Source organism: Leucoraja erinacea, chromosome 5, assembly GCF_028641065.1.
Source record: "Leucoraja erinacea ecotype New England chromosome 5, Leri_hhj_1, whole genome shotgun sequence".
Classification (NCBI taxonomy): Eukaryota; Metazoa; Chordata; class Chondrichthyes; order Rajiformes; family Rajidae; genus Leucoraja; species Leucoraja erinaceus.
In genome coordinates this window covers 60,921,910-60,938,882 of record NC_073381.1, presented here as the reverse complement: position 1 = coordinate 60,938,882, position 16,973 = coordinate 60,921,910, and the positions used below count along the sequence as shown (strand labels likewise).

The window sequence follows — 16,973 nt, the reverse complement described above, 5'->3', positions numbered from 1 at the left end:
TTATTGCTCAGAGCGGGTCAACATCAATATAATGCCCACGTTTCCCATCGGCATAATAAAAGCAATTATCTTTATATAACTACACAGTACACCATTAGGGTAATTATGCCATTCACAGCCAATTGTCCAATGGAGCTCTATTATTGTGTCAGTGATAGATCAGTACTACTCATTTGACCGTTACAATGACTTGAGCTGGTTATCTGACAGTGTCTACTTTTTCAATTTTAAATTGCAAGTATGCCACCTTATTCTTCCGATCAATGAGCCTAGAGGTGGCATTCAGGCACAGCACTAGAGTTGCTGCCTTATGATGCTAGAGTCCCGGGTTCGATCCTAACTACGGTGCTGTCTGAATGGAGTTTGTACAATTTCCCAATGACCTGAGTGGGTTTTCTCCAGGAGCTCTGGTTTCCTCCCACACTCTAAAGACATACAGGGTTTGTAGGCGAATTGGCTTGGTTAAAATTATGAATTTTGGGTCCCTAGTGTGTTAGGATAGTATTAGTTTGCGGGGATCACAGGTCGGCGTGGATTCAATGGGCCGAAGGACTGTTTCCGCGTTGTATTTCTAATCATAAAAAGGCATATTGAAGGAATTAAAATAATCACGATCAAATCTCCTGAAATTGGGATTTTTTTTGTTTTAAATAATCAGAATTGTTGAGTCTGCTTGGCTTGAAAGTGTTAAAAACCAGCCTGCTCATTACACATCTGGTGTTGCCTGCCGGGATTCTCAGCTGTCACGTCACTCACAAGCTGACCCACATTTCTAAGATGATTTCTCTGTGCCATGCAGATGAGGGAGATGGAGAAATGGGCAAATTGTGGAAAAGGATTGAGGAATGAAAAACGGGCAATGGTATGTTACAGCAGCACATGGGCAATATTTGTTTTTAATTTTAGAAAAAAAAGTTAGGAGATATAACCTGTCCACAAAAAGAAAAATTCTGGCCATTTTATATAATGAGTCACGCCCATTTACCATGTATGGCAAATAAATGGAAGCATTGTTAGGGTGCATAACTCAGGAAGCATCTGCTTTAATTTGCATTGGCAGAATTTCAAAAATATTGATTTACACCCACTTACTATGCACAGCAAATTGAAGCATGGGTAGTCCATTCAGCACCTACACCTGCTCTTCCATTCAGTGATTATGGCTAATCCTTTATCTGCAGACCACTTTGCTGCACTAACACCATATGCCTTAATTCCTTCAATATCTATTAATCTCAGTTTTCAGCAGCAAGCAACCTTTAACCCCTCAGGCAGCAGATCCCAAATATCTAGTCCACTCTGTGTGAAATTGTTGCTGTTGTTTTGAGATTGTGACTCCTACCTCTGGATGCCACAGCATCCCAAATTTGAAGGTCAAACTTTGCAAGATTTTAAAAATAACTTCCTCAGTCCTCTGAACAACACAGGCCCAGTCTCCTTAATCCGAGGAGCCACTATACAGGAATAAACATGCTGAGTCCTAATAGCACTTGATCTATCATAAATACATAATTTCTTAGGTATAGAGACCAGAACAAGATGTAATGTTCCAGATATTGTCACACCAAGGTCTTATGTAATTGCAATAGGACAACTCCAACCTTGTACTCAAATGCACTTACAATAAAGTCCAACATATGCTTTGGTTTCCTAATTGCTTGTTGAAGCTGCAAGTGAACATTCAATGATTCATATGCAAAGACATTTTGATGCCTCCGAATCCAACATCTTTTGATCCCCTACCCTTTAATAAAACTCTGCTTTTCTATATTTTTTCTCCCCAAAGTGGATGACCTCACATTTGTTCCCACATTACATTCCGTCAACTGTCTTAGCTGATTAATCTATCTGGTCTACATCCAACTGAAGCCACTCTGCAACTATGCACTCAGTTAATGACATTTGATCTCTTCCTCCAAACCCCGTCCACTCATCTAAATCATTATGAACAGCTCGAAAACGGAAATGTGTTAACAGGAAATAGGCAAACACCAAAATAAAGATGCCACACATTTTATCTACAATCTAGATATTAAAAACAGTGTTAATTGGCCCAATTTTCTGGACACGTGCCTTTTAGAGAATCTTGCAAAGTGACATGGTTCCCAAATGAAAACAAGACTTTGGAAACATTTCAAATGTGACAGCATTCCTGTGCAAAGTAAATTTCAGCTTACAGATTTCAGTTACAAAAGCAATTAAAGTTAATTAAGGATTTATTGGGAACAATGACCTTTAAATCCAGTGAGCCAATGCATTCAGATACACAAACATTACTGATACCTTTATTAACAATTCAACTTTATTTCAAATTAATACTAGCTTTTAGCCCCGTGGGCTAAGTTTTTGAAAATGTTACTTGTGTGGTGGCCCAACATTCCACAATTCCACAAAACTAAATGCTAGGAAAGCTGGAATGAAAACAGTGGCTATCTTCCCTCATCAAATTGAACAATAAATATTGACACAGAGTTCCACTGCCGGAGCAGACCAAAATGATCTGGAAACTGGGGTACAATTACATTGTTCTAGTCACTAACTGAAATAGAAACCAACATGTGTTTGGGTCACATAGGCAATGCAACATTTTTCATTCAATATTCCACGCAATTGTTGTATTACTTAAAGTTAGCATTTTTCTCACAGCTGGTGCTGTTTGTTCTATTAAGATGGAAAAATATCGAATCCTGTGGGGCCCTCTGGTGGCGAACACAACTTCTACAGTCACAAATATAATAATTTTGCAGCAGCATTAACATTTTCAACATTATATAAATCTCACGATTTATAGTGTAAACAAATTAAATTATTTGTATTTATATCTCATTTATCATTTTTTCACTACATCTTATATCAGTATTTAGAGAGCATTTCCTGCTGCGTAGCCAGTAAAAGATTTCCTCCGTAATTAAAGATGTATTAGGAATTATTGAATTTTAAAACAAATTAGTAGATCCACACAGAACATCCAAGTTGCAAAAACCTGTTGAGATCTTGTTCTTTTACGGTTTGATTTATGGCTAATCCAAAAATCTAGTATCATTGTTTATAGGATTTTATGGTCACATTATCGCATTGTATTTGGAGTGGAATTCTTGAGGCATTTCTTCCCATACCCCCTGCAGCAGCAGAAACCCAGTGTAAACAAATTAAATGACTGGAGATCAAAGGAATTCCTTTAGAAATTCCAACCTTTCCTATAATGGCAGTAACAGGAGTCATAATACTGTGCCTCTTTCTCTGTAGTGAACAAGGTAACTGCAGAGCCTGACTATATAATTTAAATCATTATTTGATACAGCCTTCTATAAAAATGTTGAATAAAATATGATCAATAAGCATGGCATTCTGGAAAATTTACATATTATTATAAACTAAGGGGGGAAAAAACATTGTCAATCTGTCGACTGGCCTTCAGTGGATGTCCTATCTGTCTAATTTTGGGTGTGCCACATATTATTATAAACTAATATGTGTATAAACAAATACAATGTTTATGAAACTAAATATTATATTGGTCAAATCCAAAGCACAGTAATATCTCCATAAAAACTGATTCCACAAGCACAAAACGATGTAATAATAAACAAGTAGTTTTAAAAAGTAATTAATTCATCTAATAAAAGCTTTTATACTGCCATTACATCAATAATCATATTCTAGTCTTGCAGCTTCACTGGGACAACAAAAGCTTCAAGTATAGGAAGTATGAATACAAATAAAGACTAAGTTTGTTACGAGAATATTTTTACTTGCAGTGTATATTTTTGCATTTTCAATAGTGATGCAATTGGCAATCACATCCCAATAGACTGGGAGTGCAACTATCATAATGAGAAATAGCACACATTAATCTGACTGGCTGAACAGAACGTACAAAGTTGTACAGTTCATGTTAAGAGACAGACATTATGAACCAAATACACATAATATTATATGATCCTTTAGGAAAAGGCAATTTTACCCTGTGGAGTGTTATTATAGACAATAGACAATAGGTGCAGGAGTAAGCCATTTGGCCCTTCGAGCCAGCACCGCCATTCAATGTGATCATGGTTGATCATCTCCAATCAGTACCCCGTTCCTGCGTTCTCCCCATATCCCCTGACTCCGCTATTTTTAAGAGCCCTATCTAGCTCTCTCTTGAAAGAATCTAGCGAACCTGCCTCCACCTGAGGCAGAGAATTCCACAGACTCACCACTCACTGTGAGAAAAAGTGTTTCCTCGTCTCCGTTCAAAATGGCTGACTCCTTATTCTTAAACTGTGGCCCCTGATTCTGAACTCCCCCAACATCGGGAACATGTTTCCTGCCTCTAGTGTGTCCAAGCCCTTAACAATCTATAAAGAGAGCAGAGTGAAGCAATTTTGTCCCCCTCTGACTTCAGCTTCAATTCTTTATGTCATATATGCACCGCACAATGACATTTTTGCACCCATCGCCATACTTTGGAGCCAAAGAATGACGCCCAACGTGGGGCTCGAACCCACGACCCTGAGATTAAGAGTCTCATGCTCTACCGACTGAGCTAGCCGGGCTGTGTTGACCTTTGATTCTGTGCACGTAACTATACGGCCAACTTTCCACCAAAACTAAAAATATTTATGGGTACTTGGGAAATATATAAACATTAGTTTTGCTTTAAATTGCTGCCAGTGAAGCTTTTAGCAACACTGAACTCATAAATTGTAAAACCTAGTGAGCAACTTTTTTTCATTATCAGGATTTCACTTGTAAACATAGTGCAACAAACTACTCAAAGGGAATTTTCGAGTGTTCTTGAACCTTCTACCTTTAGGCTAATTCAGCAGGAAATGCTGAGAAATGCCAGCTTTCTTGGCGCAGGTGCCAGCAATTGCTGGACTTCTCCAGTGGCTCTGAACTTGATGGCTAAGCTCTGCCAGCTATTTCCTGAGTGCGTTTCCCTGCAGAATTCTGCACACACTACAATAACCATTTGCACTGGGAAATCTATTGGGCAGCAGAAGCACAACCAGTTCCCCTCCACCAACACACTCATTCACCTCGCTGAAACCGTTGTCCCGTTGAACAACTTCAACTCCACCCACTTCTCTCAAATCAAATTTGTACCTATGACACTTACAAGGGGGTGGCACAGTGGTAATGTTGCTGCCTTCGGATATGATCATGATTATGGGAGCTGGCTGTACGGAGTTTGTACATCCACCCTGTGACTGCTTGGGTTTTCCCTGGGTGCTCCAGTTTCCTCCCACACTCCAAAGACATAAGGTTTGTGTGTCGGATATGCTATTGTGCAGGGATCACTGGTCAGCAAGGACAAATAGGACGGAAGGCTTGTTCCCGCATTTTAGTTTCTCTAAACTAAAAAATAAACTAAATGAGCCCAAGCTATGAGTTATGTGTAATGGTCTTTGTTTTAATCATACCCAGCTCAAATTCCTTGATTCCTTTTTCAGTACATCAATGACGTTCGGCGAAGACTTTGGGCACATTGGCCTTCAGTCATAGTATTGCGTATAGAAGTTGAGATGATATGTTACAGTTGTACTGAAGGCAGATAAATCCCCAGGGCCTGATGGTCTGCATGCCAGAGTACTCAAGAAGGTGGCCCTAGAAATCGTGGATGCATTGGTGATCATTTTCCAATGTTTTCTCGACTCTGGATCAGTTCCTGTGGTCTGGAGGGTAGCCAATTTTTGAGAAAGGAGGGAGAGAGAAAACGGGGAATTATAGACCAGTTAGCCTTACATCGGTAGTGGGGAAGATGCTTGAGTTGATTATTAAAGATGTTATAGCAGCGCATTTGGAAAGCAGTGACAGGATCGGTCAAAGTCAGCATGGAATTTGAAAGGGGAAATAATGCATGACTAATCTTCTGGAATATTTTGAGGATGTAACAAGTAGAATGGAAAAGGGAGAGCCAGTAGATGTGTGTATCTGGACTTTCAAAAAGCCTTTGACAAGGTCCCATACAAGACATTAGTGTACAAAATTAGAACACATGGTATTGGTGGTAGGGTATTGACATGGATACAGAACTGGTTGGCAGACAGGAAGCAAAGTGTAGGAATTAACAGGTCCTTTTCAGAATGGCAGGCAATGAATAGTGCAATGCCGCAAGGCTCGGTGCTGGGACCCCAGTTATTTACAATATATATTAACGATTTAGATGAGGGAATTAAATGTAACATCTCCAATTTTGCGGATGACACAAAGCTGGGTGGCAGTTTAAGGTGTGAGGAGGATGCTATGAGGCTACAGGGTGACTTGGATAGGTTGGGTGAGTGGGCAGATGCATGGCAGATGCAGTATAATGTGGATAAATGTGAGGTTATCCACTTTGGTGGCCAGAACAGGAAGGCAGATTATTTTCTGAATGGTGTCAGATTAGTAAAAGGGGAGATGCCACCTGCCTGCGTCTGGTCCATATCCCTCCAAACCTGTCCTATCCATGTACCTGTCCAACTGTTTCTTAAATGATGGGATAGTCCCAGCCTCAACTACCTCCTTTGACAGCTTGTTCCATACACCCAACATCTTTCACCTTGAAGCTATGTCCTCTGGTCCTCGATTCCCCTACTCTGCACAAGAGACTCTGTGCATCGATCCAATCTATTCCTCTCATGATTTTGCACACCTCTATAAGATCACCCCTCATTCTCCTGCGATCCAAAGTATAGACCCAGCCTACTCAGTCTCTCCCTATAGTCCACACCCTCTAGTCCTGGCAACATCCTTGTAAATCTTTTCTGAACCCTTTCAAGCTTGACAATATATTTCCTATAACATGGTGCCCAGAACTGAACACAATATTCTAAATGTGGTCTCACCACTTATACAACTGCAACATGACCTCCCAACTTCTATACTCAATACTCTGACTGATGAAGGCCAATGTGCTAAAACCCTTTTTGACCACCTTATCTACCTGAGACTTGACCTTCAAGGAACCTGCACTCCTAGATCCCTCTGTTCTTCAACACTCCCCAGAGGCCTACCATTTACTGTGTAGACCCTACCCCTGTTGGATGTCACAGAACGCAACACCGCACACACTTTACAGTATTAAATTCCATCAACCATTCCTCAGCGCACCTGGCCAATCGATCCAGATCCTGCTGCAATCGTTCACAACCATCTTCACCATCTGAAAAACCACTCACTTTTGTATCATCAGCAAACTTGCTAATCTTGCCCTGTATGTTCTCATCCAAATCATTGATGTAGATGATGAACAGCAACGGGCTCAGCACCGAACCCTGAGGCACACCACTAGTTACAGGCCTCCAGTCCGAGAAGCAACCTTCCACCATCACCCTCTGCTTCCTTCCATGGAGCCAATTTGCTATCCATTCAGCTATCTCTCCTTTGATTCCATGCGATCTAACCTTCCAGCGCAGCCTACCATGCAGAACCTTGTCGAATGTCTAACTGAAATCCATGTACACAACATCTACAACTCTGCCCTCATTGACTTTTTTGGTCACGTCTTCAAAAAAAGCAATCAGATTTGTGAGACAGGACCTCCCACGTACAAAGCCATGCTGACTATCCCTAATCAGCCCTTGCCCACCAAAAAACATGTATAACCTATCCCTCAGAATACTCTCCAGTAAATTTCCAACTACAGATGTTAAGTTCACCAGCATATAGTTCCCAGTATTTTTCCTGCAGCTCTTCTTGAAAAGAGGCATAACATTTGCCACCCTCCAGTCTTCCGGCACCTCTCCTGTGTTTTAGGGTGACTGGTAAATTTCAACCAGGGCTCCCGCAATTTCCTCTCTTGTTTCCCATTTAGTTTTGTTTTTAGTGTATGACGCTCTGACTGTATGACTCTAGGTCCCATTTGCTGCCACAATTTCAGCAGCAACTCTACCGCTGTGCCACCATGCCGCCCTTTGTATACTTCCCTTCAACAGGGCAATATTCAAGGGGTTAACCAGAATTTATTCCTATTGTAATGCCAAATCCTGCAACAAATCTTCAAGCTACTATAACAACGAGTTTAGAAAGGATCCCAAACGCTTTGTAACTAGAGATGATTCGTGGGACTAACAAGTTAAAGTGAGGTCAGTTAGAGTAACTATATGACCCCTCTTAATTCCAGAATGATGACAGCACAATGTGCAGTCTGGAATCTGCCCATTGTCTGAACTTGAAACAGTTACTGAATTGTTCAATAACTGCAGAAATAATAAGTCTGAAGTTAATTTGACATCAGACGTTTTACTGACACAAATAGACTAGCAACCTCCAATGAGAATCACCAGTTATGAAACAACTTTTCAGACGCAACAAAGAAATGAAGACCTTCGGCGTCTGGCACCAACGTCAAGATTTCAGCTGCTGAAATTGAATCACAGGTGCTGATGCGATGAATCGTTAGGAAGCCTGTCCGTACTGTAAGTTTGAAGGTCTTCCCATGGTTACATAGACATCAATAGGCACATTGGTAATCGTCAGGCAGTGACTCCCATTGCATCTTCTAAGTTGCCTGTGTATTCAATAATTCCAGTTAATAAGGTAATTAAAACAAAAGGGCATTAAACAATAACATTTTATAATCATACTTACATAGATGGTGAGAGGAAACAAAGACCAATATCAGAATTAAACACAAAAGCTCAACTGGTGAATCAGAACACAAGTAGCATAAGAAAGGTCACTGTGTATTCAATATATTGACAGTCCTACCAATATGCTTCCATGATTCCAAGTTAAGCCCTTGAGGAATCTGCAACCACTTGCAGGTTTATTCAATGCAAATGCAAACTCATTTTTGCATGAGACCAATAATAGTAGCTGCTAGAACAGTGGCACCACATCTGGCTCTGTTGAAAAGCTGGGTCGAGCTAAGTCTAGGTGAGCAATTGTGATAAGGGGCTGGTGATAGATGTACAAGCAAGTATTTCTGTGGCGGCAGGCATGACTTCAAAATGGTGCCATGGTCAAGAATATCTCTGAGCAGGCGCAGGGCATTCTGAGAGGGCAGGATAAGCAACCAGAGGCCTTCATCTATAACGATACCAATGACATGCCAGAAGTGTCATACCAATAAAATTTTGGAAGTCGGGTAGCAATTTAACAAGAAGACCTCGAGGATTGTTACCCATATCACACATCCATCTAGAGGAATTATGTCAGTAAGCTGGAAAGAGTGCAAAAAAAGATTCACAAAGATGGTACCAGGACATCAGAGCTTAAGTATAAGGCAGAGCCTGGATGGGCTGGTGCTTTTTCCTTGGAGGGTAGAAAACTGAGGGGTGATGTAAAGAGGCATATACAAAGATCAGGGATATAGATACGGTGATTGGTCACAGTCTTTCCCTGACTGGAGAGGAAGGGGAGTCCAAAACTTGACAGTTTATGTTTAAGGTGGGAGGGGAAAATTTCAAGAAGGATCCGAGGGGGTGGTGTGTATATGGAATCAGCTGACGGAGTAAGGGGTAAAATGGATTAAATTACAACGTTTAACTGACATTTGGACAGGTACATAGATGGGAATATTTGAGAGGGATATGGGCCAAATGTAAGCAAATGGGATTACTTTGGGTAAGCAAATAAGTCGGCAAGAGCAAGTTAGGCCGAAGGGCATATTTACATGCTGCATAACTCAGTGACTCAATGATAATTCCACAATATAGTGTAAAATCATAAAGGAAATCAAGCAATCATGTGGATCCAATGATAAGACCTTTGGTGGCATATTGAATACAACATTTTTTTTGAAACTTTTGTCTTATTATGTCTTTTGACTTTCTAAGGATTAAAGATTTTCAAAAGAAAAGGCTGATGAAATGATTGTGAAATTTAGCTGAGAGGAGTGTCAGAGAATTTTATATTTCCACAAGACGCTTTGATGTTGCCACTCAATGATTGTTGCAAACGTTATAGGTTTGCAGGATTGAGGGTAAATTGTGTATATTTTACATGTCGCAATCCACCATCCCCACTCCCCGGCAGAGATAACTGAGTCTGAAGAACGCTCTTGAACCAAAACCTTGCCTGTCTATGTCCTCCAGTGGTGCTGCCTGACCCACTGAGTTACTCCAGCCCTTTGTGTCTGTCACTGAGAGTATTATTTGTCTTAGAGTTGTCCAGCTGCATCCGGGGCACTTACTATGGCGCAAGGCCTTCTGGATAAGCACCACGGCCATTGACAGCTTGTGTTCCACCTTGGCATTGGGACACATTCTGTGGCGGGTAGCCTTCTGGATAAGCACCGCTGCCTTTGCTGGCTTGTTTTCAATGTAAACTTGAGTCATCGTACAGTGTTGTGGAAATTACAAACTGCCAGACTGTTTACATAAGTGTGAGTTTACGCAAGTTGCCCATTGCACAGAGTGTCTGTACACACACACACATGGTGGATTTCATTCTACTTTTGAACTTTTCCTTCAACTCCACTCACTTTCTTTAGATCAAAGGTATAGCTAGGGAAACTCACATGGATGCCTGCCCTCTAGTGGGGTGCATACTTCTTTCAGCCCTATTTCGGGCCTCTCTCAACATTGTTCGCTACACTGTTGCTGCTCCCTCCTCTCCTACAGAACTCAACAATATATATTTACTTCAGCTGCCAATTTCCACCTTCACATAGTCCAGCTCTGTATGGCAGCAGCCCCCCAGCTGCACTACTGTGCTACCCATAGGTGCTCTCCAATAATCTTCACACCAACACTTGGTTAAATTTAAAGGGATCAATTAGCTCCAAACTATAAAGCAGCCTTGGTCTAATAATGGGTAAAAGTTCTGAATATCTGAAGTGTGCAAGAGTGACTGTTCTTGATGTCAAGGCAGCATTTAAAGTGTAGCATCTAGAAGTACAAGTAGAACTGAAGTCAATGGCATCAAGGGGAATGCACTTCAGTGGTGAAGTCACTTTGTTCAGTGGACTAAAGAAAATGGTTGAGGTTGATGGTCAATCCTCCCAGCATCTGGGCAAAAACATTCTTTTGTGCAAGTCAACATCACCACAGTGGAGATTACAATAGGAAGAACAAAATGTTTTCCCTTCAACTGTGAAATTTGAGAAATAGCCAGAGAGTGAACTAAGGAGGATAAATCAATATCAAATCAGACGCAGAAGAAAAAAGAGAATCAAGCAATTATAAATGAAAATAAAAATTATTCAAAATTTGTCTTCATTTAAAAAAAAAAATTCAAAGTAATTCACAAACTTAGATAAAGTGAACTCCATATTAAAAATATTTTACTTTCTCTGCAGCAAACAGCTCATTATTATTCATCATTTAATTAAGAGCTTTTAATTACTAGACTTTAATTGCCTTCGTCTTGCTAAGCAATTAATTAGCAAATAGAGCAATGAAAAAAAAAATGAAAAAAATGAAAGCAAATAGAGCAACTTCCAAAATTTCATGATGTTATTCTGTGGGAATAGTTTCACATCACTTTTTACATTACACTGAGTGGAAAAGTCAGTCCAGTCGTTCCATAGACATTGGGACATTTAGACCTGCAGGTTCTACTGACTGAGCTCTCCAGAGACTTATAGAAACTTACAAAATTCTTAAGGGGTTGGACAGGCTAGATGCAGGAAGATTGTTCCCGATGTTGGGGAAGTCCAGAACAAGGGGTCACAGTTTAAGGATAAAGGGGAAATCTTTTAGGACCGAGATGAGGAAAACATTTTTTCACACAGAGAGTGGTGAATCTCTGGAATTCTCTGCCACAGAGGTAGTTGAGGCCAGTACATTGGCTATATTTAAGAGGGAGTTAGATGTGGCCCTTGTGGCTAAAGGGATCAGGGGGTAAGGAGAGAAGGCAGGTACAGGATACTGAGTTGGATGATTAGCCATGATCATATTGAATGGCGGCCGAATGGCCTACTCCTGCACCTATTTTCTATGTTTCTATGTCATTGAGAATGAAAAACTGTTGACTGGCACACGCTACATGTCAGCCCGAGATTCCTTCGGGTATCAATCGGACCAGTGAAGTGAAGCATAAAAGAGAGAGAGAGAGAGAGAGACCTGCGCACTATCTTACCGTCCGTGATGGGGCGAAGGGAGTATCTCAGCGCACGCCTCCCAGTCCGAGGTGGAGCCCAGGCGTGGCAGCATGGCTCCCGCTTCACCCTGGCGTTCCACCGACATCAAACAGTCCCCCGCCTCCAGAAATCTCCTGGACTGCACAGCAGTCAATTCACCTGTCATGTTTTTAGCTTATGAGCTGCAGCTGGGATAAGTGGTGGCTGGATTAGAACAGAACGTTTAAATACAAATAAATATATTTTCAATGCATCCCATCCAAAGCTAGAAAATTCCCGTTATTTTTGCACACATACAGGAGCTTATGTGTTTGTTTTTGCAAATCAACAAAGAGGGGGTACTTTGAACAGAAATGAGTCATCTGGGTTCTCACAGTTTGGATAGAATCACAGTTCCTTCGATAATTTTATATCTATTCAAACCTGGAAACATTTGTGTTTGTAGTCTTGCATAATTCATATTTACCCCTCATCTATGTTACCTTTCACATATGCAACATATTCCATTGCTCCATCAAATACACCTACAAAAAAGGTTCCTTCTGCTAAATAAATTAATTGTCGAATGACCTGAATTGAGGAAAAAGGCTGAGTTAATATTTAACCATACCTATCCAATCCCAGCCCTCATATAAACAGCAACCAAACAGTTAGTCGGTGGGGGCCGCTGCGAGACGGCTGCCCTGCCAGCAGCGTGTTCGTTATTTTGACTTTTTTTTTAGTGTGTCCAAATGTTTGTTTTAGTGTCCCTTGGTGTGTCTTGTGTGGGAGATGGTGAGGGGATGGGGGGGCAGGGGGGAACCGCTTTTGGTCTTCTCCTCGACGGAGAGGCAACTTTTTTCCATGTCGCCTCCCTCGCGGCCTAACAGCATAGATTGGAGCGCCCTTTCCCGGAGTCGGGCCCGGAGTTTCTGCAGCGGGCGCAGCATGGACTTTTCATCGCAAGGGAGGGCTCCGATCGCTGGCCCGCGGACTGTTGTGTCCTGAAGCCGCGGTCTGCAGAGCTTCTAACCGCAGGCGCGGCATCCGGAGCCTGGGATCCCTTGCCGGGGATACCCGGAGAAGAGCTCCAACCGCTGGTCCACGGCCTATAACATCCTGAAGCCGCGGTCTGCGGAGCATCTAGACGCAGCATGGGTTTACCATCCGGAACCTGGGATCCCTCGCCGGGGATAGCCTGAGAAGAGCTCCGACCGCCGGCCTGCGGCCTACAACATCCTAAAACTGCGCTCTCTGGTAAGAAAGTGCCGATTCTGGACCTCCAAGCCGCAGAGTGTGTTTGACCGTCCCGACGAGAGGGCCTGTACATCCGACCGTCCATAGTGGAGGGTTTATGGTTTATGGCCCTGACCACGGGTGAACAAAGAGGAGGGCTGTCTGAACTTTGTGTCTTCCACCACAGTGAAAAATGCTGTGGTGGATGTTTATGTTAAATCTTATTGTGTATTGTGTGTTACTTTTTAATTGTATCGCTGCTGGCAAATTAATTTCACTGCACCTTCGGGTGTATGTGATGAATAAAATTGGCTATTGTGCTAAGATATAGCATGGAAAAAGGATCTTTGGCCCAACTTGTCCCATGCCAACCAAGATGTCCTATCTACACTAGTCCACCTTTCCCCTCTCTCTTGAAACCTTCCTTGTCCATGTTGTTATAATAACTTCCTCAACTGCCTCCTCTGGCAGCTCATTCCATATATATATACCCCCCTGTATGAAAAAATAGTTCCTCAGGTTCCTATTAAATATTTTCCTCTCACCTTAAACCTGTGTCTTATGGTTCTTGATTCACCTACTACCGGTAAAAGACTATGTGCATTCACCCTATCTATTCCCTTCATGATTTAATACACCTTGAAAAAAAATAATCCTTCATCCTCCTGCGCTCCAAGGATTAAGTCCAAGACTGCCCAACCTCCCCCGATAGCTCAGGCCATCAAGTCGTGGGAACATCCTTGTAAATCTTCTCTGCACTCTTTCCAGCTTAGCAACATCATTTCTTCAGCAGGGTGACCAAAACTGAACACATATTCCAAATGTGGCCTCCCCAACAGCTGGGTTGTGGGGGACCAATGTAAAAGGCCGTTACATATAGGGAAAAGGGCCGGATTTAGATGAAGAGAGGCCCTAGGCTATTCCACTTGTGACGCCCCTCCCAACCCCCCACCCCACGACGAGAGGAAGATGGAAGAGTCCACCAGATTGACACCGATGTGCAGCCACGCGTGGCAAATAAGATATGGGCTGGAAAGCTGCACTTTTTATTTATTGCCAGTGCTAGTGTCAAGTTATCAGCTTAAAACACTAATATTCTGAAATGGCAAGGAAAATTACTGAAGTGTTCTTTAGAGACTACAGTGCGTTGTGACAGCATATGTAAGAAAGGCCTATGACAGTGTCAAAAATATTATACATCAGGCCCGTAAGAAGCTTTTCATAAAGGGGGGTGGGGTGGCGTGGCAGGATTACAAAAATGTTATGTGAAATAGGTGCACTCAGCGCATATCACAAGCGTGAAGCTGAAAGACCCTTGCGGCCGGGGTCATCCGATTCAGAATGGAAGGGGGAGTTGAAGTGCTGGGCAACCGGGAGATCAGGTTGGTTAGTACGGACTGAGTGGAGATGTTTGGCGAAGCGGTCGCCGAGCGTACTCTTGGTCTCGCCGCTGTAGAGAGGATGATACCTACGACAGCGGATGCAATAGATGAGGTTGGAGGAGGTGCAGATGAAACTCTGCCTCACCTGGAAAGACTGTAACCAGCTTTAAAGCACAGAAGTTAAAGTAAACATTCCATCAATTAACAAAATAATAGAAATGAAACGCTGGTAATGGTTTAGACCCCCAGGAGTCAAAACAAACGCCTATTCACACACACTTGCAATGTTAATATCCCCTCTTGTTAACAAACACACGCTCTCCTGCTCCTACATCCGCGCTTCACGTTACTGCCCCGGCTGCAGCGATGCGGACGCTCTAACAGGCTGCGTTACCATAAGAGTGTCCTCTCGGTCAGTGTTGTGTGGGGTCTGATAATGAAACGCCGTTGCTCCTGGTCACAGTAGTCAGTCAGCCTTTGCTTTGAAATGTTTCCCGTTTTTGCGTGGGCGCCGGGAGCGGCGCCCAGTGTCACAAAGACGCTCTGTTGATGCGCCATGGCCAGCAGCAGACTCCCCAGGACAGCTGCCTTGCAGACGGGAACGGCTCAGGGCATGTCTGTGTCCTTTACCCCCCACACCTCTTCAACGTCTCCAGTCAGAGCGCTGCCCCCGCAGGTGGAGGGAGCTCCCCTGGGTAGCCGGACGGTGATAGAGAGAGTTGCACACCTCTGGGGTTTTGTGGCCGAAGCCTCCAGCCGTCCCTTCACAATAGGTGTCCCTTCAAGGGGGCTGGTGGGCGTGGGACTATCCCCGCTGGGCAAACCACCGCTTATTGCCCAGGAACTGGACCCCTCCTTGAGAACTGGTCTTGTAGAACACGAGATGTCTCCCGCACGGAGTGTTTCCCATACAGACGGCTTCTGCACACTCTCCACTCGGACTACCCACAGTTGTCCATTGGGCAGTGGGGTGGATGGTATTCCAAATAGAGGTCCCTACACGCGAGAGCCCTCTCCCTTTACACTGGGGATGTTGGGGTGGAAAGTGAACATTGCTGTTTTTGCCAGTCTGAAGAAGGGTTCTAACCCAAAAGGTCACCTGTTCCTTTTCTCCGGAGATGCTGCCTGATCCCTGAGTTGCTCCGCCTTTATGTCTGTTTTAGGAATAAACGAGCATCTGCAGTTTCTTCCTACACACATTGCTGCTTAAGTTGGTTCGCAGATTTTTTATTTGAAAATGTGAAATTTCAGGAGGTTTTAGAGAATGAGAAGAGCTCATGAACACTGCACAACCCTAACCATTACCCCATAGAACACAGAACAGTACAGTGGAAGACACAATAACCCTGCCAAATATAATGCTAACTGATCTCCTCTGCCTTCAATCACCTGTTTGTCCATGTTTCTAAAAGCCTCTTAAACACCACAATCTTAACTGCCTTCACCGCCATCCCTGTTCCAGCCACTCACAACTCTGTTTCAAAAAACAGCCCTGCACATCTCTAGGGCTGTCATGTTATTGTCCTGCACAGGACTAGGGCGACTCTGTCCCTCTTGCGACTGGGGGGAGGGGGAGCAAGAGTGGAGCTGCGGGGTACCAAGGAAACAGCAGCTCTATCTACTTGTGTTGGATGTTCAGGGAGCTATGGACTTGGGCCCCCTAAGTTCCCTCTGTAAACAATATTGTCTTGTCATTACCTCAACAATTATCATCTTACATGGACTTTGTTTTGGTTGTACTACAGATTTCAATTTTGCACCATTATGGTTATTAATTCATTGTATTATTGACATATATTAGTGTATTGTCATTATTGGACTGCAAAGCTGCAGCAAGTAAGAATTTCATTGGTCCATTGCCAATACATGACAATTAGACCAATTGTATCAGGCAGTATCAGGAAAGAGCGGCATTTTTTATCCCGACCCAACTTTCAAAGCAAGTAGTCTGACAGCATTCCAGGAAGATCTGCCTCTGGCAGAAGTCATAGAGCTCACTACCACTACAATTAGGGTTGGAAGCAAAAATCAGAGCAAATAAATTTTTGGTACAGAGAAAGTAATCAAGACGCCTAACTTTTTGAAACGGGACATTCCAGGGAGTCGGAGAAAGGTTTTGACAGATTGCATAATTTTCTGTGCGCTTTTCTGTGTGGCAAATTATCAGTTTTTGTGAGGGCAAATCAATTTACCCACTGAACCAATTTCTGTGGGTTGTATTTTGAATTATTGGCATGTTGCTGACTTCAGGAAATATAAAGTTCCCAAGAGGGAACCTTCAGAAAGCTGAATATTTTTGTTGGGCGGGGCTCTGCATGATGACCACATCTTCCACACCCATTGGAAAATTGTGTACAGTGGCCAGAACAGAAACCCCATCACAA

General features: G+C 42.8%; 1 protein-coding gene and 1 non-coding gene across 3 annotated transcripts; both read right to left on the bottom strand.

The window, feature by feature from the left end:
• Nucleotides 1-4,465: 4,465 nt before the first annotated feature.
• On the bottom strand, nucleotides 4,466-4,538 carry trnak-cuu (transfer RNA lysine (anticodon CUU)). Its single transcript has one exon. It is a non-coding gene; the product is annotated as a tRNA-Lys (tRNA).
• A 3,779-nt stretch (nucleotides 4,539-8,317) lies between these two features.
• On the bottom strand, nucleotides 8,318-15,125 carry LOC129697326 (protein FAM229B-like). 2 transcript variants are annotated; one of them, XM_055635770.1, is made up of 3 exons: nucleotides 14,984-15,125; nucleotides 11,992-12,180; nucleotides 8,318-8,476 (listed from the first exon to the last, which is right to left on the bottom strand). In XM_055635770.1, the coding sequence occupies exons 2-3, from the start codon at nucleotides 12,156-12,158 to the stop codon at nucleotides 8,365-8,367; spliced, it is 279 nt and encodes a 92-aa protein (XP_055491745.1). In that variant the 5' UTR covers nucleotides 12,159-12,180; nucleotides 14,984-15,125; the 3' UTR covers nucleotides 8,318-8,364. The 2 variants fall into 2 exon arrangements, with proteins under 2 accessions (XP_055491745.1, XP_055491744.1); XM_055635769.1 differs by having other exon boundaries at nucleotides 11,992-12,196; nucleotides 14,984-15,115.
• Between the last annotated feature and the right edge of the window lie 1,848 nt (nucleotides 15,126-16,973).

What these genes read in the sequence shown, in the direction of transcription:
- LOC129697326 (XM_055635770.1), bottom strand. Translation starts at nt 12,158, where the DNA reads ATGACAGGTGAATTGACTGCTGTGCAGTCCAGGAGATTTCTGGAGGCG. An exon ending in CCTTCGCCCCATCACGGACG is followed by an intron (nt 8,477 to 11,991) that starts GTAAGATAGTGC and finishes TTGAATACACAG; the next exon opens with GCAACTTAGAAGATGCAATG.